Genomic DNA, 23,196 nt, shown 5'->3' on the forward strand with positions numbered 1-23,196 from the left:
GAACAAAAAAAATTTTTTTAATAATAAAAAAAAAATAAAAACGTAAACAATTGTGCAATTTAGGGTCCATTAAATTCAAATTTTTCCATTTTTTTTTTTAGGTTTCTTTTTATATTTTTATTATTATTATTGTATACTTAATTCAAGTATTTAAAATTCAATCCTGAAAATTTATACCATCATCATAATAAAACAATTTACACACACCAGGTGAAAAAGAAACCAACAAACTGAGCGAAAAAACCCCATAAAAAAAAGAATAAGCAAATAAAAAGAACACAGAGAAATAAAACACAAAAAAATTAAAAAGCAAGAGAAATTTTTATAAGGAAAACGGTAAAGGAAGAAACAGAGTATAAAAACAAAGCCAAATAAAATTATTTGAAAGCGAAAAGTTATTATTAAAATAAACAAAAATATTAAATATGAAAATTTAAAGTGTATTATAAATGTATGTGTGTATGTAGTATATGACACAAAGGGCGTTCTAGGCTGGTGGTCAAAATGTATGTACGTATGTTTGTGTAAACCAAAGAGGGGGAATTGTATTTAAGTTTATATCGAATTTATTACTTATATCTGCGTTCTTCTACGACACTTTAATAACCGCGATATAACAAACGAAGCCACAAGTTATTCAAATTATAATTTGTGCTTTAGAAACTAAAATTTGTAAATTTTCAAGGGCGTGTTCATGTAAATGAAAAGTCATGATTTTAAAAAACTCTTATGTTTTTCAAGGAAAATAGGAACTAAACATTTCAATGAAGAAAATTCGGCATAGTTATTTTAATTTCAGAAATTTTCAACTGAAATTTTTGGAAGTGACTGTTTTGCTTAAAATTAATAAATAATTTTTTTTTTAGCTGAGACACGAACCAACGGAATTCGAAAATTATGTAAATCTTAATGGAGAAGAGCAAGAGACATTTTTATGATTTCGTATACAGTCCATTCGTTTAACCCACAGTTACTGATTAATCGGGATTTTCGGGATCGGGATAAGAAAATATTATTCAGGAAAAACAAAATCTTTTCCCACTTGTTCTTTTGATAATAAAAATTTTAAAAATAATATTGTGCTTAAAAATATGCGAGATTAAGATTAAACATTCATTTTGATCTTCATTAAAAATTTATGTTCTAAAAAATAAGGACTTGTATTCATATTGGATGAAAGCTTAATGAAACATATACACTTTTATATTAATTTAAAATTTATAAAATTCACATGGCTTCACTTAATTAGAAAATAAAAAATTTTTCTCCCATATTAAATTCAACGAAAAATTTAAGAAGAATAAAGGAGCATTTAACATATGGTTAATACCTGCCTTCCATCTATGTTATTCTGTTACTACTACTCATTTAAATCGAAAAACAAATTTTTCTTCAGAGAGTTTCATTTTCAAACCTCGCCCCTTTTCATTGTATTTATACTTTTCCTTATTTATAGTTTTTATTTTGAAAAATTTTTAAATAGTTTTCCTGTCAACATAATCCTTTCGTTTCAGGGTGTGTGTATGTGCGCGTACATTTTAAGATACCTATAGGCAAAAAATATAAATCTGAGTGTTTTTCTATAGCCGTATGTTGTTGATAATAACATGAGAGTTGTCTAATATTATAAAATATTATAATGATAAAAATATGTTAAGAAAAAAATATAAAATGTAACTGTAAAATGATGACATTGTTTTGTTTTTCTCATACAGTTGGAAGTTGACATAAAAGATTTATAAATTCCTGAATAAAATGAAAAAACTATGTAAATAAATAGTTGCAATCTATTGTGATGTATATCTACCCATATTCTGTACAATATACCGAAGCTAAACACTGTTCACTCAAAAGCTAACTTACGAATTAGGGAGAGAGGATTTTGACACACGCTTTCGAGGAAAATAAAAGTTAAATCACAACGTGAAAGAAGTCTCTAAAGACCGTCGAATACTGCAAGATATTTGAATTTGTAAGGCGAATAGATGTCAAGGAGTGCTTTAGGTGTAATAACTGGGTTAGGAACATAATACGTACGCTTCCTAGATTACAGTGTATAGCTCTCTCTTATAATTCAATCCGCACAATATTCAATCCCAAACTTAAAATTTTAATTAATTATTTTAAATATTAGAATTTTTTTGAAAATTCAACTATAAATTTTAGGATTAAACTGTTTTAGAAGCTGCATATTAAGTTCCCATCAGATCGATTTTGGAAAAATTATTTATGAGAAACTTAAAATGTAAATTTTATACTTATGCCATAAGAAGCTCTTCAATATTACAATAGTTACGCATAAATTCCATTATTGTTGCGGCATTTAGTAATTCCAAATATATTGCCATCCATTGTACTTCAATATGAGTGTGTAATTAAACTGTTCTTGTTCTCGAACTTTCTATAGTACTATTGAATTATTAATTTATTGTATACCACCTACTTAAGATTTCTTATACATAAATGAAAAAAAAAATTTAAGTACAATTTTTTAATAATGTTTTATTTAAAACCAAAAAACCCATGTATTACTAGGGTTTTAACATAAAATTCTGTACATAAAATATTGTCTTTCAGTTTTCAGTTTCTCTCGGATTTGTTTTCATAAAATAATGTACAATGTAAGATACTATACAAATACATAATAGAAAAATATAAAATAGTTAAAGGATTATGTTAACATTATAGTGTACATGAGTAAAGAAAAAACCAACAGCGATGACTGGAACATAATGTAAAATTTTAAACTATATGTTTAGTGCCTGTGGAGGCATCCGGAAAAATGTCGTGATAAAATATACTTTAAAATTTTTTTTCTCTTACATAAAAACTGAAATTTTTTCATCGTCATTATGTTCTAAATATTTACAAGTACACATATACACTCAATAAAAAATATCCTTAGACAAAAGAAACAAAGTGAAATTCATTAAAAGAGTAATGAAAATATAAAACGCTTATTATGAAGAATTTGATAAAGATTGCAGAGAATGCACAGTAGAAACCTAGTTAGATTTAATAACTCTTTGGATTTCAATTATCATGGATGAAAATATGCGCCCGATACTGTTTTTGTAATTTCAAAATTTCATAATTTGATTTTTATATGAAAATAACTATTCCGAAACCCGAACGTGTTTTCTCATTTCTCCTTTTTCTAATATAGCAACTCATCTTGTTCATAATTGTCTTCTATTCCAATGCGCTCTAGCATCCAGCACAAAATAAATCAGTTGTGCCTGCCCAACTATACTTGCTCAACATTACTTTGAAGGTGATCGAGTATAAGCTTAGCGCTCCAACACTATTTCAGCTATATCGGACATAATCGCTCTATCCTGTCTCTGGTACTCTGTCTCAGTATTAAAGGACGCGCAATATATCAATGGCATAATGGTAAATGTGAGGCTATATATATAATATTTTAGTCAAATACAATCAAATTATTTAGATTCTACTGTACAAATTATTTTATATATTATGGTTTCTTAAACTATAAAACAAAGAACATGATTGTGTCAAATGCGCTACATAATTTTAGTGAAAGAGAATGTCATGACATTTGTAATTCACCTAGATATTTAAAAATTGTGTGTTTTATTTTTTGTTTATTTTAATTAAAAAAAAAACTAATTCGTGTGTGTGTTTATAAAAGCAATATTTAGATTGTTCATTCAAATTTAGACCCAACATAGTTTAGTTTTTTTTCCTACAATTTAAAAACTATGTTTTACCTACGTTCGTTTTTTTAATACCTGAATTTGTTTTAAAATAATTGTTGTTTTTAATGGTCTTAGAGTAAAGAGTGATTATTCGGTATGTGATGAAGTTCTTAGGATATTTATAACATTAAAAAAACAAGTCATAAAATTTGACAGTGTTCTGTATAATAAAATTATTGTCAGAAATTTGTAAGTCAGAATTATTGTTAGAATTATTGTACTGATATGCTTCCGTTCAGGAATATCAAATTGGTAAATAATTTCCCAAGTTAGGTCTTTAATTTCAATCAAAATTTAAATTTCATTTTCCTGCATGGTTTTCCGAAACATTAAAGTTATATTATATGCTGTATAAATATTTGGACCTCAAGATGGTTTATACCTATGTTATGTATATAGTCTCCATAAATATAAAGGTATACCTTATAGTAAGATCCAATCAAACCATTAAATATCATATTTTTTTATTATTATTTTAAAAGTTCAAAATAAAAACAAAATGAAAATCATTTTGGATTATCTTACAATATTTTTTTATAGTTATAAACAAAAAATTTTAATTTCGGTAATGTTAACATACAGATTTCAGATAATTATGGTGGTATACCTAAGTATACCTTAACATATAATTGTGGTGCTCTGTACCTAATAAAAAATTCAGAGTATTTTATAATAAAACGTAGAATTGTGCGGTATAGAATACAATTGAAACCATTCTGGGAATTATTTAAAATATTTCTGTATATAAGCGAAAGTTTCTTTCTAATATTTAAAAATTATAAATACTATTTAAATATCAACTATTTTAAACTTTTAAAAATAATTAAATACGGGAATTTTGTACATTAGTATTGTGCTTTTTTGATTCCAAGCAACAAAACTTTTTATATAATAGCTACATAATGTGTATGTGTGTTTTATGAAATAAAATATTGTGAATTTTATTTAGAAATTATTTTGTGAATATTTTGAATCCTTAGAAATTTTTCTGATAAATTTAATTTATTTAATTTTGAATTACTTTTGTTTAAATATTATTAAATGAAAATTATATGAACGTGTAAGAATAAATAAATTTAAATTTGTAATTCGAAAATTCTGCCATAATTTATAATTATAAGTGATTTTAATTAAAATTGTGAATGCAAGTGAGTTTTTTTTGTAAATAATTTAAAATTTACACCATATAGTTAAAATCTTATTCAATAAAATTTTCTTTTGAAAGAATTGTTTAAAAATTTTGAAAAGATCGACGGGATCACAACGCGCCTTACAACGGCGTATGTGTACCTTGCGATACCCACGTTAATTTAAACCAAAACCCAAACCTTAATAAAAATATCAAGGATATTAAAAATGTATTAGTTAAACAGTGAGTGGGAATACTTTTGATTTCTTTGAAAGAAACAGTGCATTCTCCATTTTGCTATAAAACAGCCTTTCCATTCATTTATTATTTTCATTATTTTTCAGATAGAGAGCTAATATTACGATAATCTTATTAAAATTTAAATTAATTTAGAAAATAAATTAAAATTTTTAATAAATATTTAAAATATTTGTTATCTCTTTTTACAGACTATGGTCATCGGGATGTCGATCTCGTTACCAAGGCGCTGTGGGCCGACTGAAATTTTTAAAGCGGCCATTTTGTATTATAGGTAAAGTATAAAAAAATTATTTAATTATCTATTTAACATCTATTTTTATAAATAATTATTAATAATGAAAAAATAATATAAATTTTAAATTAAAATTTAATTATACCAAATTTATATTATAGATGTAGTTACAATAGCAGCATCATTAGTAGTATTAGGTATGGGCACATCTGGTCAAGTATTTGCTACGAGTGCTTTACGTGGCCTTAGATTTTTTCAAATTTTGAGAATGGTACGAATGGATCGACGTGGTGGAACATGGAAATTATTAGGAAGTGTTGTATATGCTCATAGACAAGTATGTTTTTATTAATTTTTTTTATAAATAAAAAAAATATTTTTTTTTTATAAAAGATTTATGCTAATGCTAGAGAGTTGTTGTTTACTTTACAGACATAATTTAAATTTAATTTTTGTATTTTTAAACTTAATTGATTTGTTATACTTTAAATTGATTCCAATTAATGGACGTGAAGTAGGTATTCTTACAGAAATTTTCAATTTAATTTTTAATAAATTTAAAATTTATTTTCCTTGTATTTAAATTTAATTTTTTTTTTTTAATATTCTACTTGATCCATTATATCCAATTATAAATTTAAAACTCGTGTAAATATTTTCATATTGTTTTTCTATGTATAATGAAATTTTATGCGGAAACGTGCTTACATTGTAACTAGTTTAAGAAAATGGAATTATATAGAAAGTATTTAAATTTTTAATAAGAAAACTTTAAATATCAGAATTTTATATTTTGTATACGAGTAAAATACAATACAAGGACAATATCCTTGACAGATTTTGAAGAAAGCAGTCGTTTTTAAAACATTTAAATTTTTTTTTTTCATTTTATTATTTTTTATGTGTACAAAATAACAAGGAAAATTTCTAAAGAAAAATAATTTGGTTTGCTTATTTTTATTATTGTTCTAAAATAATTTCATTCTTTCAGAAATACAAAGTCCTATAAACATTTTATTTAATGTCAAATATAATTTGAATATTTCGTCAAGGTATATATGTAGGTATTCTAGGCAGGCATGGTTCTATCCCTTTCAGAGCCCTACGTGGTTTTCAAAACTGCACCCCTCCTTTTTCAAAGCAGGAAACAATAGGCAATAAACATATGCTTATATTGCATATATGATAGATCCGTCACTGATTCTAGGTAGATTTATACGTGCATTTAATGATCATGAAAATGAGGTGTATGTATGGTTGAATATGGTTTTATAAAACACAAGTCATGATTTTAAAATAAAATTGTGTAGAAAACAGCATTACTGTTATTTTAAAGCTGTTATATATTCTTCATCTGTGATGTATTCTGAATCAACAAAAAAGCTGTAGGAGCTTAACCATAATTACTATTGTTAGTTTCGACAAATATCGGATTATTCAAATTAATAATATTACTTTGAATTTCAGTAAATCTCATAATTTCCAATTTCAGTATAATAGGCCGAAACTGTAGAAACTTTATTGCTTAGATTATTTATAGTCTTCCTCAAGCTGCAATACCTATGAAGTAAGAGAGCGTATATGAAAAGTTCTCTCTTAAAATCTGAACATTAAAATCCAATACGAATTAAAAATTTTTTGTTACAATAGATAGGCCCATACTGTAATTTAATAAAATACTAAAAATTTATCACTATAACTAATAAATTTTTTATACCCGTACGAACGTATGTTCGAAGGGTATACTAAATTTGCCTTACCGTTTGTAACGCTAAGAAATAACGGTGTTAGATATAGACTCAAGTGTATGTTTTTGATCAGCGTCAAATTCTGAGTTGATTTAGCTTTGTCTGTCCGTCCGTCCGTCCGTCCGAACGATAACTCAAAAACTAATTGAGCTAAGTTCACCAAATTTTCACAAATGATTTATTGTAGTAAGTGCCAGAACCCTATTTAAATTGGACATGATCGGGGTACCGGTTCGGGTAGCTGCCATACAACTTCAAAATTTATTTGGCTATATCTCAGAAACTATAAAAGTTATGGTATTGAAATTTCACACAAACGAATATATTAGTAGAGCCAATGTGTCAGATAAAAGTCGTTGAAATTACTTGGCTCCTTCTGGTACCTGCCATACAACTTCAAAAGTTATTTGGCTATATCTCAGAAACTATAAAAGCTGTGATATTGAGATTTCACACAAGTAAATATATGAGTAGGGCCGATGTGTCTCGTAAAAGTCGTTGAAATTACTTGGCTCCTTCTGGTACCTGCCATACAACTTCAAAAGTTATTTGGCTATATCTCAGAAACTATAAAAGCTGTGATATTGAGATTTCACACAAGTAAATATATTAGTAGGGCCGATGTGTCTCGTAAAAGTCGTTGAAATTACTTGGCTCCTTCTGGTACCTGCCATACAACTTCAAAAGTTATTTGGCTATATCTCAGAAACTATAAAAGCTGTGATATTGAGATTTCACACAAGTGAATATATTAGTAGGGCCGATATGCTTGATAAAATTCGCCAAAATTTCTTGGCTCTTTCTGGTAGGTGCCATACAACATCAATAGTAGTTGGCACAACCAGTATTTTGAATAACACATAGTACTGAAATTTTGCATAAATTAGTATGGTAATACGGCAACTTAAAGTCATAGTCTGCCCCATAGTTAGTTATGGAACATTAGTTATTCGCACATAGGATAACAAATTCGTACGGGTATCACAGAGTTGACAAGGTCAACTCTATTTTTTTTCTCGTTTTTATTAATTTTGTTTTTTAATCGCATAGTGTCCCAAATTTTTGAAAATTACTTTTATGCCTGTAAGCTATGTGATGTGAAAGAAAAAATAAACTCCATTGTAAATTTTTAGTAAATTTTCTAATGTCTGAATGAAACGGGACTCATTGGTATTGGTAATGACAGTAAACTTTAACTTATGTAATGTATGAGGTACTTGGAATAGTTGTAATTTCTGGAACAATCATTTTTGTGAACCAACAATTCCTTAACGATAAACTAATCAAATCCATTAAATCTATAATTCAAAATAGGTACTTATTTACTGAAAATTTTTCATTACCTACGTAAGTAAGGAGTATGAACTTCATACCATCTTATGAAATACACTAAATCTCAAGTATTTCTAAGATACTATCAAATTACAATTAAATAGATGTAAAATTCCTATTAGGCGAATTTCTTACATCAACCATTTTGTATACTAATGCCGCAAGACGTTTAACATAAAACATTTAATTTACAAGAATAATTTTTGTTTATTTTTTAATAAGAACAATAATATAACAGAAATAATTTTACATTTTATTTACAGGAACTGATAACAACTATGTACATAGGTTTCCTTGGCCTTATATTTGCATCTTTTCTCGTTTATTTAATGGAAAAAGATGTCAATGATAAATTTAGTAATTTTGCTCAAGCCCTCTGGTGGGGTGTGGTAAGTTTTTATATTTACATGTTGCATGGTGTAAGTTTTAAATAACATTTTGAAATTTTTTAAAGAATTTCTCTTACATTTTGTTTTTTGTTTTCCTCCATTTTTATTTGTTTATTATTTTATGAATATTTATTTAGACTTTTAGAGGAATAATTTTATTTCTTTGAATTTTTCTTTTTTTTTTTCAAATCTCTTATTTAGATAACACTATGTACAGTAGGTTATGGTGATATGGTTCCAGAAACGTGGCAGGGTAAATTAATAGCATCTTTTTGTGCACTTTTAGGAATTTCATTTTTTGCCTTGCCAGCGGTAAGTAAAATGAAAAATAAATTTTTTTAATAAGAATTTTCCATTTTTATTTGTTAAGTAGGCAAAAAAACAATTTTTTAATTAAATTTTATTTTAAAATTGGTTTTTCTAAATTTTTTCTTGCCATTTTACATTTACGATATTTGGATTTACTTGTAAAACTTTAAAAAATTGAATAGAATTATTCGTGTTTCAAATGCCAAGGAATTTAAAATCGTAAAAAGTTTCCTCGTTTTTTAAATAATCGTGGATATTTTGCGTTTTTCATGTCACACGTTTAATGATGGTTTGTCGCTGTTAAGAGATTCTCATGCTTGACAATATTTTTACTGCTATTACTATTTCTATAATCATATAAACAAAAAAAAAATAACCAAAAAAAATAATATCAAACAAAAGGTCATTTTATGTCATACGAGTCATACTATAAAAATTAAATTAATTGCATACATTTAGGCGAGGCATACTCAAGGTCTTACATTAAATTTTAGTTTCATATAAAATATAATTAATATACTAATTAATCAACATTATCCGACCGCTGTGCATATTAAAATTATTGCGTTTTTTAAAAAAAAGTCTACCTAATTCAAATAATATTAATAATTATAACAAACCCCTTGCGGTTCAATATTGCAACATATTAGGCTGATTATTTGCCTTTTTCTCAATTATTAATTAAATAATTAGTCTGGTTAAACCTTAAAATATTGCATAATTTAAATCTCATGGCAGTGACTTTACTTTTTCTAAACTTATCATTACAATTACAGACTTTACTAATATTAGAATAATGACGTGCATATATTTAGGAGAAATTATTGTATTGATCATATAATGTAAAAGAATTTAATGGAATAAAAAATGGATTTGAATTATGAAAAATATCCAAAAATGAAAATAAAAATTTCGAATTATTAAACATTTTAATTTGAAAAATAACACTTACGCTTCAAAATTTTAAGAAGTAGTCAATAATAGACTTGAATCCTCAAGTTTTCAATGTTTAAAGTATAATGAAACTTTTATACTTCATTACCTACTTTCTTTTTAATAAAATTGTACCCTTTATTTTTCACTGTGAGAGTTAATGGCACAGTATGAAAATAAAAGAATGAAAACTTTAAACAAATAACGGAAAGGCGTAAAATAGCTGAGTACGACTGTATTTTTTAGCGTAAAGGCTAGTAATTGCAGGAACGTGAATTATATTTTTTAAACAACATTTAAATTCAGCGGAAATTTTATTGGTTTTCGAAGTTTTCATGTAAAATTAAATAGCCGACAAAAATTTTTTTGGAGTTTCCGCTGTAAGAACATTTCGTTTATTGAAGCATAATTTATTCATGTACTTGAAACTTTTGTTAATAATTCCAACTTCATTTAATTTAGCCATTAACAAAATTCGACAACTCGTTTCAACAATGTTTTAACACTTAATTACCTAAAACTAGCAATATTTTACAATTAATAATTATTAATTAAAAATTTGCCTATATTAAAAACACAAATACATTTTTAGATTTTAATTATTTGATTTTATAGAAAAAGAAAGTTACAATTGAGTTCTGGTTCAAAAATGAAATAAAATTTCACATTTTACTTATTGACTTACCTATAACAAATTGGGGAACTGGAACGAAAACAAAACCATTTTATTTTTTTAATATCCTCTTATCCTTATCCTCTCGTCATAATTATTAAGTTAAAAAATATTTTTCTATTTGAGGTTTTTTTTTTGAAATATGAAACAATAGAAGAATTTCCCTTTTATTATCTTTATTAATCAAAAGAAATCAACTGCTTTTCATAACTATCATCACAAAAGGAAAATGCCAAAGTGGTCATTTTAATTTCTCGTTGTTTGTTTTCTATAGAAACTTGTAATATTTCATAAAAATATAAAGGTATATACGAACCTTTTAGTTTTCATTCATTTTGTTTTGGTTTGAGACTTTTCAATTGCCCTATAGTTTTCAGTACCTACTCATAAAAATAAGTTATTAGAAAATGAAAAAAAATATTGTTTTTGAAGAATCCTTTTGAATTCACTCGGGACAAAATGTTTTTTTTTTAACACCAAAACAATCGATAATTGAGTCTTTGTTTAAAATCCTGTATAGAAAAATTTCTTTTAAGTATACACGATAGTACCTTTTCTTTTGTGAGAGAAAGCGAACAAAGACTGCAAGTACTTACTAAACAATCACAATAAAAGTAAAGTTATAATCCAAAATTCAAAATGGTATTATGTTTTAATGAGTATACTTGTTACTCATTACTCATTGTTGTAATATGAAAAGATTTCTTATATTATATATAACAGTATATATAACTTATACAACTAGAAAATAAATTTAATATTGCCATACTAGAAAATTTATCCTTAAAAATTTAGATCAAAAATGGATTGCAATATAAAACTTGTATATTAAAAATTTCCAGATAAAATTCTAATAATGATGGCACACGTTTAAATATTTTAAAACAACAATTATAATTTTATAATATACAACCCCTAAAAGTATGCATTATTTTATAAAATATAATTTTGATTAAGTACACCGTTCTACGATCCGGAATATTATAATTTCTTTAAATAACACCCATAATATAAATAGAAGAAGCCAACACACGTTTTATTTTAAGAAATTTTCGAGGTGGGCGAACTAATACGACATAGGGCTTGTACTAGAAAAATTTATATTGATCAAAATTTTGTTCTAGTATGTCGAATAACGAATTTGTTAGACAAGCAAACTTGAATTACTTGGGTTATACATAGGTATACATTATTTGATTACCTATACATGTTTATTTATTTAATATGTGAAATATGTTTATATGCGTAGGTTTACCAACATACCTATGTATATGACATAGGTATCTATGTAAATATACCAAAAAAAATATTTTATTAATTCATGTCATGAAATATTTTCAAACCACTCAAATGATAAAACCGAGCATAAATCTTTAATTTTTTTTTTTCCTACATTTGTGCCTTTTTTTTTTCTCTTGATATCCTTCATCCTTGGATATAGTATAGCTCTAATTCAATTAAATTTGATTTATCTCCTTAGCAGTTGTTTTCAGTTCAGTTTGAGTTTTTCGTTTTTTTTTTTTTTTTTCAATTCTTAATAATTTTCTTTTTACTTCTTGTCATTCTGGTTTCCTTTTTTCTTTCTGAAAATTTTTTTACTCTTATATATTATATTGGTATATAAAGGTAGTAGAGTCATAATTTCTCTTGAATACAAGATATGGAAAATGAAAATGAAAAGGAAAACTATTTTTCATGTTAGACCATCTATCTGTCTATATTATATGGATAATACGTATATATAGGTACTTGTTTGTATATTATAAGGATATCTCATTTCAATGACTATTTTTTTTTTTTGTGTTCCTTGCTCTTTGGTTATAAATCAGGATTCTATGAAATTATCCATAAGAGATTATTATAATATGTATGTGCTTATATTATATATATGTGTACTTATATATATATCGATTTTTAATACAATAATAGCTTCTTATTACAGTGTTACTGTGTTAAAGGTGAGATAAACTAAAATAATGGTTCCTATAATGAAATCGAAAATGAAAAAATAGAGAAATTATTTTTTTTCTTTTCTTTATATAGTAGCTATCTATCTGTATTCAATTGTATTCTTTTTATCTAATTTATATAAGAAGAACGTTATTTCTATTGGGAAAATGGGAGTTGTTTTTACTATACGCTTATGTATATGACTTTAATATTAGCCTATATTTCGGTATTTTTACTTGGTTTTTGTTGTTTGTGATCTTTATGTTTGATATATGAGAAATATTTTATTAAAAATAATTATATGGAAAATGTTTTTTAAATTTTAAATCATTGCCTTCCGGTGCTAGTTATTATGTGTTTTAATAAAATTTTAATATATGTAGATGCACGGCTTGAATTCTGCTCATGAAAGATTTGAAATTTTTTACAGAATTTCGAAGGAATTTAGAAAAAAAATTGGAGAAATAAAGTTAAAATTAATTTATTAATCTTTTACTAATGACGTCAAATTTTATTAAACTACTTCTAAAGTTTGGTCTAACACATCCATCACGTATATTAATTTTTTTTATTTTATAGTTTTATCAGTCATTTTATAGATTTATCAAGATATTTATCTTACATTTCTCTTACATTTACATATTACAACTGTTTATCTCTTCAATATGCAAAATACTATTCTAATTCGGTCTCTTTTTTTAATTCAAATATTTTTAAAATCTTGCAGTCTAATAGATTCCTTGTCAGCAGATTTACGTTGAATAATATTTGATACGGTATCTGGTCTAGTTATGAGTATTGGAAAAATTTTTATTAAAATTTTTTTATTGATTTTATCATTTGAATAATTTTGATTTATTATTAAATTATTGAATTAAATTATTTTTTAATTTTAATTTTATAGGGCATCTTAGGTAGTGGTTTCGCTTTAAAAGTTCAACAACAACAAAGACAAAAGCATATGATTAGAAGAAGGCAACCGGCAGCAACATTAATACAATCATTATGGCGTTGTTATGCTGCTGATGAACATTCAGTATCCGTGGCAACATGGAAAATTCATCAAGTACCATTACCAAGTCCTCCTCCGTCGTAAGTATTTTATTATACAATTTGTATAAGTTTTTCTTTTTTACTTTTTGAAATTTTTTTTTATATATATATATATATATTGAACATAAATATTTATTTTATATATATATATATATATATATATTTATAATATATACATATATATATATATATATACAAAGTAATATAAATAATAATAAAAAAATATTTATTATTTATTTAAAATATGGAATATAAAAATATACAAATTTTTTTTTATTTTTATTTGGAAAAACAAAAAAAAAAAAAAATAAATAATAATTTTTTTTTTTTCTTAACTAATATAATTTTTGATTTTTTTAAAATTTTAAATTTTAATTTTTTATTTTAGTATTTTTTTTTTTTTTTGAGTTTTACTTTTTCTTTTTTAAATATTTTGAGGAAAATAAAGTCTTAACTTGAAGCCAATAAGTTAAAAGAATAATATTTGTGTTATTTTAGTTTATTGAACAATAAAAAACTGTTTTTCAAAATAATTTTTTTTTTTAGGTCTATTAAATTTTTGTTATGCTTAATGTGGAAAAAAAAAAATAAATACAAAATTTCTTAGCACGATGGCAGAACATTTTTATATTTGCAATATTTCACAACAAATTAGGAAAAAATGGTAATGAATTCATAAATGGACAAATAGTATACAAAAATCTATTTTGTGCTCTTGTGTTTTACGTCATAGTAAAGCTTAAAATCTCAAAAGTTGTTTATTAATCTTCCGGGTCTCAAAACGTTCTCCAAATCTCTGAATACTCTCTTAATCTTTTATATTAAAAAATTTAGATGTGTTAACAGATTTATTCAATTTTAATCTCTTTTTATTGTCTTATAAATAATGTTAATCAAGAGAGAAATAAAATAATTGTGATCAATTACTGTCTCGGTTTACTTTTAACAAAGAAAATTTGAATTCTCTTACAATTTTTTAAAAACAGTAATTAATTTCTCTTAAATTGTATTTATATACATTAAATATCACCATACCCATATTCGTATATCGTATTTCTAAATTTTAAACGTAAATATTCAAATTGAAAAAACTTTAGAGAATTCTAAAATAGTATTAATTAAATTTAATCGTGTAGATCATTTAATTGTAAATGTAGTTAATTGACTGTAGCTATTTAACTCAAAGAGAAATATTTATTTGAGAAGAGAATAAAATGTTCTTAATTCATGCAGTCATACCACAAAATTTTCTACATTTCAATAAAATAGAATAATGTTTGAGTACGTGCAGTACAAATAGTTTTGCGAATTCAATAAATGTAATAAAAATGCTCTGAGAATTTTTACAATTTTTGTATTGTTGCAATTACACATGAAAGTTCTGCCATCTCTTAAATACATTTTTTATTTTAATATTATATTATAAATAATTTGCTTTTAAAGAATTCAGATTCTTTTGATATTTTGTTTAGGTATAGGATTTTAAAAAAATAATAATAATATTTAACAAATATAAAAAAAAAAAAAACAAAAAATTATAATTTTAAATTTGGGTAAGTTATTTTTATTATTTACCAAAATTTACTTATAATTTACTTATAACCTTTATGGTTCCATTCAAATCTATTAAAGTCTTTAACATTTAAATCTAATTTTTATAGGAAGAATATAGTAAAAGACAACCCTATTGTTTTAAACACTTTCTATTCTTTTGTTTTTTTTCTTTTTCAATAAACAGTATAAGAATATTTTATTCACATTCTTTAAATATCCGAATTCCAGTTCATCTACAACATTCTTTTCATAACTTTAATGTTTCAACATCGAAAATTATTTGTTCATTTAAGTAGGGAAAATTTTAACATTTTATCGTTTCTTATTAACTATAATATTATTAAGTATATACGACGGATAATATTTTTTGATTAGTCAGTAGTTTATTGAAAATATTATTTTGTTAACAGGTTTTTGGTCCTAGAAACAAAAATTATTTGAAAGCTCGTGATAACCTTAGAATTTTTGTTTAAATAAATTTTAATTGTTGTTGTTAATTAAAATTAATTTTTTCAGGAATACGAAAATAATTTTAAAATAGCCATTACAATTTTTTACTGATTAGATTTACTTTAGAAATTTTTAAATATAGCAACTTTTTTTTTCTTAACAAATTAATTTGACTAGTAATTGAAACGAAAACACTAACGGGACAGTAAAATTTTTGTTTCTAAAGATTTTATTATTATTTTTTTTCTTTCAATAATTTGACTAATATCATCACTGTTTGACGATAGTGGCTATCATTAAAAATGAAAAATTTGTCAATAATTAATTACCACATAATATTGTCGCATCAATATTTAAAAATTGAGATTTAATATTATTAAGAGTGTTGCCGCTATTATTAACAATAATGCTGTTTACACTAATAATTTGTCTTTTCAACGATCATAAATTCATAATTATTGTAGTAATACCATTTAAAGCAATAGGGGATAGTAAAAAATTTCATAAATAAAGGAACGAAAAATTCATCTTGAATTGTTGCCGTTTTTAATTAAAACAAAAAAAAAAATATAAAAAAAAAATTATTTTTCTGTTCTCTTTATTTATAATTTTCTTTTTATTATTTTTATAGCTCAGAATACTGGGATAGATTATTAAAAAATTTGACCGAATATAGGTAAATGGTAGCATGGGAACAAAAAAAAAATTAAAATTTTTATTTTTTCTTTCCGTTTTTTTTTTTCTAAGTATAATCTTAAAACTTTAAGAAGGATTGATTTGTATTTTTGTTAATTTCCACTGAAGTTGAGTTATTAAAAAAAAAAAGTATAATATTCAAAGGAAGTTACTTATTTACTATTTACACAACTTATTAATATTTTTCAATTTTTTTTTTTGTTTTATTGATTTTGTAAACAGGGCTTTAAAATTATATTAATTTATTTTTTCTTCAAAAAAAAAAATTTTCAAATATTATTTTAAATTAATTAAAATAAGTAATAAAATAATGAAGTATAACAGTTAATTTTAAATTAAATATAATTTTTGTTCCAATTCCAATGTTCCTTTGACTCAAAAATAATAAAGAAGAGACTAACTAAGTACAGTTTTTGTTATGTTAAGATTGTTAATTTTATTATACAAACAATTAAAATTACTTAATTTATATTTTTATTGTAGATAATCCAAAAGCGAACTCTTGGCTTGGCTTACTTAATAGAGTAGTTTTCTGTCTCAGCTATTGATAGTATTATTTACTTCTGAGAAATTAATTAGTGAGCGAAAATGTTATTACTATATAAAAGTGAAAAATAACAATATTACAAATTTCTTTAAGCGTCTCAGGCCCACATTAACCTCATTTTATGTAACTTCTATTTAGAAATATTTTGTACAACTCAACTCTCAATCCGAGAGCATTTGTATTATACAATTATTATAGATATTGTTATAAAAATAGAAAGAATAAGTTGATGATTAGCCAATTTTAAGAATAATTTTCTTTTGATTTTAAGAAATCCATACGAGTATTTAAAAATTCCGTCATCAAGATGATTAGATCAATTTTGAAAATAAATGTATACTTATTCAGAAAATAGCGAATTTTTTTTTCAAATTCAAATTCATTTTAAAATTTTATAAAATTAAACAAAATATACCTAAATAATACATATCAATCATATATATCTACCCACATGAAGAGTAATTACTTACAATTAAGGTTATTCAGGTTTTGGGACGGTTAAAGAAAGTTGCATTCTTTAATTATTATATTATAATTAATTATTCAGAAAATAGCGAATTTTTTCTCAAATTTCAAAAATTTTAAAATTTTATAAAATTAAACAAAATATACCTAAATAATGCCTGTAAATCATATACATCTACCCACATGGATAGTAATTACGTACAATTAGAATAATTCACGTCTGGGACGGTTAAAGAAAGTTGCATTTTTTAATTACTGTATTATAATTAATTATACAGAAAATAGCGAATTTTTTCTCAAATTTCAAAATTTTAAAATTTTATTAAATCAAACGCAATATGCCTATCAATATATTATATCTACCCACATGGAGAGTAATTACGTACAATTAGGGTAATCCGGGTTTGAATAAAGAAAGTTGTATTCTTGTTATTCTTCACTTTTAGAGTAATTTGACTTAACATTTTCCGCTCACTGTATTCATTTAATCTCATTTCGTTTTAAATTAATTGTCTTGAAAATTAAAATTGAAAAAAAAAATTTGACTTATACTTATTGAGGGCTTGATTTATTCTTAATTCTAATGAGTTTGACTTCTGATTAAAAAATTTTTATTTTAATTTAATTTTTAAATTCGAACAATTTTATCAAAAATCACATACAATTATATAGAACAATATAAATAATTTAAATATTTTTGAAGTCCTGTTTTACAATTTCTTATAAAAATATTTAATATTTATATTTATTTATTTATTTTTTCTTTTTCTATAATTATAATTACAATATTTAAAATCTGTTTCTATTACACATTTTATTAAATTTGTTATATGAAAATTATAATATTACATATAACTTTCCCCTCTTGAATTGAGTTTGTCATTAACTTTGAATTTACAAAAAAAAAAAAATAAAAAAAGAAAATGAGTTTAATTCCAATAAATATTTTTAATTTTCTTGTTTTTTCTTTAATTTTTTTTTTTTTTGAAAAAAAAAAAATGGTCTTGCAAAAAAAAAATCTCATATTAAATTATAATTTTCATTTTGATTTTTAATTTTTAATCTTTAATTATTTTAATTTTAATAAATATTTCGAAAATTATATTAACCATAAAATCGATAAAAAAATAAAATTTTACAATTTTGTGTAGACCTTAATATTAGTTAACAGTATAACAGTTTTCGGCCATATTCATAATAAATCATCGGATTAACATAAAATAATAATAAAAAAAAAATAAAATAAAAATTGCTTTTTTTCCCCCTGTAGGTATATTTTTCCCCCTATAAAAAATATTGTGGAACAAAATGGTGTACGAAAAAAAAAACAAATTCCACAATAATAAAATAAAAGATTTTCATTTAATATTGGTTTAATTTATTTTCTTTTTTTTAATTATATTAAATTTATAATATTATTTAAATTAAATTATAAATTAATTTATGGAATTTACAGCTATAATTGCGGAGAATTTAGGATAAAAAATAATTAAAAATAAATTTAAAAAAAAAAAATTCAAAATAATTATTTTAATATTTTTGATAATTTTCAAGAAAATACCGCCAATTTCCTAGGAACTTTTAATTTTGCATAATTTTCTTTTTTAATAAAATACAAATTTTTAAAGAAAGAATTAAAATTTTTACATAGATTTCGTGTTATTAAATTTATTTCAATTAATATATAGTACAAATGGGTATAGGAAACTAAAATTTAAAATAAAATAAAATTTTGACTTGACTAACAATTTGGACTTAATAATTAACTAACAATTTAATAACTATAATAATAATATTTGACAAAAAAAAAAATCTATGTCTAATTATTAAGTCGAATTTGCTCTACTAATAAATGTTCTTTTTAATACAAATATAAATATAGGTACTTCTCTCATAGGTGTTGCTGTTAAGGGTTTACAAAAAAAAAAAAAAATGAATTTATTTTTTAACTGAACCATAATTAATTTTAATTATATTTTAATATTTTAATTTAAAAGTATATTATTTATATTAAATTTATTATAATTTATTTGTATTGTAGACTGGTATAACAGAATTCATTGAAATTGATAATCTATTTTCTCAAAATTCTGTAAAATTTACTCTGTTTTTATAGAATTCTCTCTACAATATGATAATATTGTATATTTCTACTATATGAATTTGCTGAATCTAGATTTTAGAAAAATTTGCTGTAGGGTTTATTATATTACAATTAAATTTTAAAAATCAACTCGTGAATTGAAATTAAATTATAAAAAAAAAATAATGTACAAATTAAACTTTAAAATAATAAAGGAAATTTATATTCTCCATGAATCATAGAAAATTTATAATAAATTAAAAAAAAATATCATTTTAAATTTTTTGATTTCTATTTCAGAAAATTTATCTTTGATTTTAAAATAACATTAATTTAAGTTTAAACTTAAATAATTCAAAAGTTTTGTGTAAATTACAAAAAAAAAGGAGCTATTTTAACCAATATTTTTCTTACAATATTTTATTTAAATTTTCTTAATTACCTGTAGTTCCATGATTGGGTTGTTCTGGTATATTTTATAATTTTCAGAAAGTAAGAATTTATTTTCTTATATACATATATTCTATATACTTTGCATTATTTTTGAATTTTAATTGAAGAATAATAAGAAGTCTATATGAAATATCTTTATCATTTTTAACATTTAGCAATAATATAAATGTAATATCAAAAGAATACTATATAGATACATTTGGATTTTACGAACTCTTATCATATTATCCTTACAATGATTATTCAGGATATTTTTTCAAGATTTACTTAAGTGTATATACATAATATTATAATGTTTTAATACATGTATATTTAATATTGCATCTCATATACTATTAAATGCAAATAATATATAAGAAATTAGGGGTAAAATATATGAGGTTAATATTCTATTTTTATTATTATTTTATTGATTGTTTTTTTTTCAAATTATTCTTATAAGGATTCACATATTATATAATATGAGATATATTGATATACAATAAATGGTATACAGTATAAAAAATTATTATGAATATTTTAACAGTAATTATTAATATATACAAATTACATCAATGTTATAATTTTTATTTTATATAATTTTATTTTAATGATATATATATATAAATATACTCGATACTATATATATATATCATATATATACATATGATATATATATGATGTATATATATCATATATATATATATATATATATATGATATATATATATCATATATATATATGATATATATATATATATATATATATATATATATATATAAATTTCAATATAGTATATGATATAAATTTTATAATGTAATTTTAACATGTAATTCTATATATTTAATATTTATTTTCTGTTAAAAGGAAATGTTTTTTTTTTTAACATTATATATATAATTATGTTATATATAAATATGTTATATATTGTATAAGATTTTTTTCTTTAATTTTTTTTTACATAATTATTCTTATTTGTATATCTATATGTAAAATATATTATATAATTTCTTTGTTTTTACTCATTTCTTACATAATATTAATTATATTATTCTCTCTTCATTCACAAAAAAAAAAAAAAAAAAATTATTTTTTTGTTTGTTTTTCTCTCTCTCTCTCTCTCTCTCATTCTGTCTCTATAATATAAAATTTTTGGAAAATATAAAATTTTATATAATTAAATTAAAAAACAAAAAAAAAAAAATAATAAAATTAAATTTAAAAAAAAAAAATGTAAATCGACAAAAAAAAAACAACAAAAAAACATTTTTTTAAAGCTTCAGGGGCCAAAAAATTTATCTCCTAACTCGACGTTATCCTTCAGCTACCGAAAGGTTGGTGTTCTTTCTTTTTTAGAAAAAACAAACACACAATAAAAAAATGACAAAAAACATTAGAAAAAAAAAAATTCCACACATAAATTAAATTTTCAGCTCTGAAGTAAAAATTGAAAAAAAAATTTTTTTTTTTTAACAAATTTATTAAAAATCCTTTCAAAGGAATTTAATTTTTCATTTTTATTTTTTTTATTTTTTAATTTATCCACTCTTTTTTTTTTTTTGATTTTTCAAAATTTTAATATTAAATATTGTCATGTCTATTGTGAATCTCACTGTTATTTCTATTGTTCACTCTTAATTTTCTATTCATACTAGAAAATAATTCTCTTATTATCCATTGAAATATTATTAAATTTTTACTTATAGCTCTAACGGTATTAATTACATATATATAGCTTGTATTTGATCAGAAAAGTAACGAGTTAAAAAGTGCGTGATAAAATAAATATTAATATAGAGGAACTTTGGGTATTGTGGACCACCCTTTATATTTCTTCAGCTTTCACAGTCCAAACATGGTTTCTGTAATTGTGTAAATATTTAGAAACCCAATGAAATTAATAAAATTTATTTAGTTCGGTAATTGCAGAAGTTTTGAAAGAATAAATGAATGAAGTCCAAAATGGCTACTTTTGATTTTGGTTTAATGGTAATGTGAAGGTTTTGCGGAACGGTAATTTGGACTACTAGCCTTATATTTTAAATATAATATAATAATCTCGTCGTAATATAATATTATAAATTTAATTAAATATCATAATTATAAAATTAAATAAAATTTAATATAATAATCTCACCCCATTAATTCAAAATATCGTGACTCCATCTTTTTAATGTATGCAATTAATTGTTTTTCTATTTCGAGAGTAAATACGAGTTTTTGTAACCTGGTTGAAATACAACAATAAAAAGAGATGATAATATTATTACTTTACTTAAGAAATTTGCAAGAAGCATCCTTTTTTTTTTGGTTCAATCATTATGTTCTGTCCTTGGGATAGCAAACGTTTTTGAAGCTAGCAAAAACCAGTCCAAAATACCAGAACTGCTAGTAGTCCACATTTCCCCCAAACATAATTTTTTACCATTTTGAGAAAGAAAAAAAATACGAAAATGGCCCTCTTCGTTTTATTATCTTGGAAGAGAAAATTTTGCCCTACTTGCAAATTATAGACAAATATTCACAAAACAAAAATACTCAAACATCACTTATCACTCCGAAAATTGTAATTGAACTGAATTAAAGAGAGAAATTTGTTATGAAACATCCAGTTGTATGTTTTTATCGTCTATATTTTGAAGTGTTTAATTGGGTTGAACGAATGTAAATTACTGAAAAACACTGATGGTCCACTTTTTCCGACTGGTCCACTATACCAGAAGTTTTTCTACTCATAAATTTTCTCTTTAAATATTGTTAAATTCAGTACAGTGTAACAAATTATTACCTAAAATGTATATTCGAGAGAAATAAAATAAGTAATAATATCAATGAGATTGTATTTTGTATAGTATCATAGTAAAAGAGAGACTTATGATAATAGTTTTCTCTTTAAATAATTAAAACTGTAACATAGAGTAACTTAAACAAATTGATAATATACTCTACATTTGAGAGAAATGAAGCAAATGATAATTACATTTACAATAATATTATAGATTTTACTGCTTCAGTACAAAAAAGAGTAATTATATTCGAAAATAATATATTTTAATCGATTTCATTGTGCCATAATTTGTTTTTTTTTTTAAATAATTGTATGTTTTAACAAATGAATTTATCATAATATTAATTTTTACGATATTATCCGCAAGAAGGTGAAGTTTTTCTATGCAACTGATATACGCAAATTTTTATATCCATATAGATTAATTCCAAATATAACAAGTGAACTTCA

General features: G+C 23.1%; 1 protein-coding gene across 27 annotated transcripts in view; it reads left to right on the forward strand.

Moving 5' to 3' along the window:
- Window positions 1-23,196, forward strand: part of LOC129614661 (potassium voltage-gated channel subfamily KQT member 1) — a 134,372-nt gene that overhangs the window by 52,765 nt on the left and 58,411 nt on the right. For 15 of the 27 annotated variants that reach the window (XM_055529392.1, XM_055529393.1, XM_055529408.1 and 12 more), the window contains 6 exons: window positions 5,301-5,383; window positions 5,506-5,681; window positions 8,688-8,813; window positions 9,015-9,125; window positions 13,583-13,770; window positions 16,367-16,411. In XM_055529392.1, the coding sequence (XP_055385367.1) occupies window positions 5,301-5,383; window positions 5,506-5,681; window positions 8,688-8,813; window positions 9,015-9,125; window positions 13,583-13,770; window positions 16,367-16,411 (729 nt within the window). Of the gene's footprint in view, window positions 1-5,300; window positions 5,384-5,505; window positions 5,682-8,687; window positions 8,814-9,014; window positions 9,126-13,582; window positions 13,771-16,366; window positions 16,412-21,235; window positions 21,293-23,196 lie in introns of all 27 variants that reach the window. The other 12 variants (XM_055529414.1, XM_055529415.1, XM_055529416.1 and 9 more) reach the window with 3 other exon arrangements.

Source organism: Condylostylus longicornis, unplaced genomic scaffold (genome assembly GCF_029603195.1).
Source record: "Condylostylus longicornis isolate FDR11 unplaced genomic scaffold, ASM2960319v2 ptg000114l, whole genome shotgun sequence".
Lineage (NCBI taxonomy): Eukaryota > Metazoa > Arthropoda > Insecta > Diptera > Dolichopodidae > Condylostylus > Condylostylus longicornis.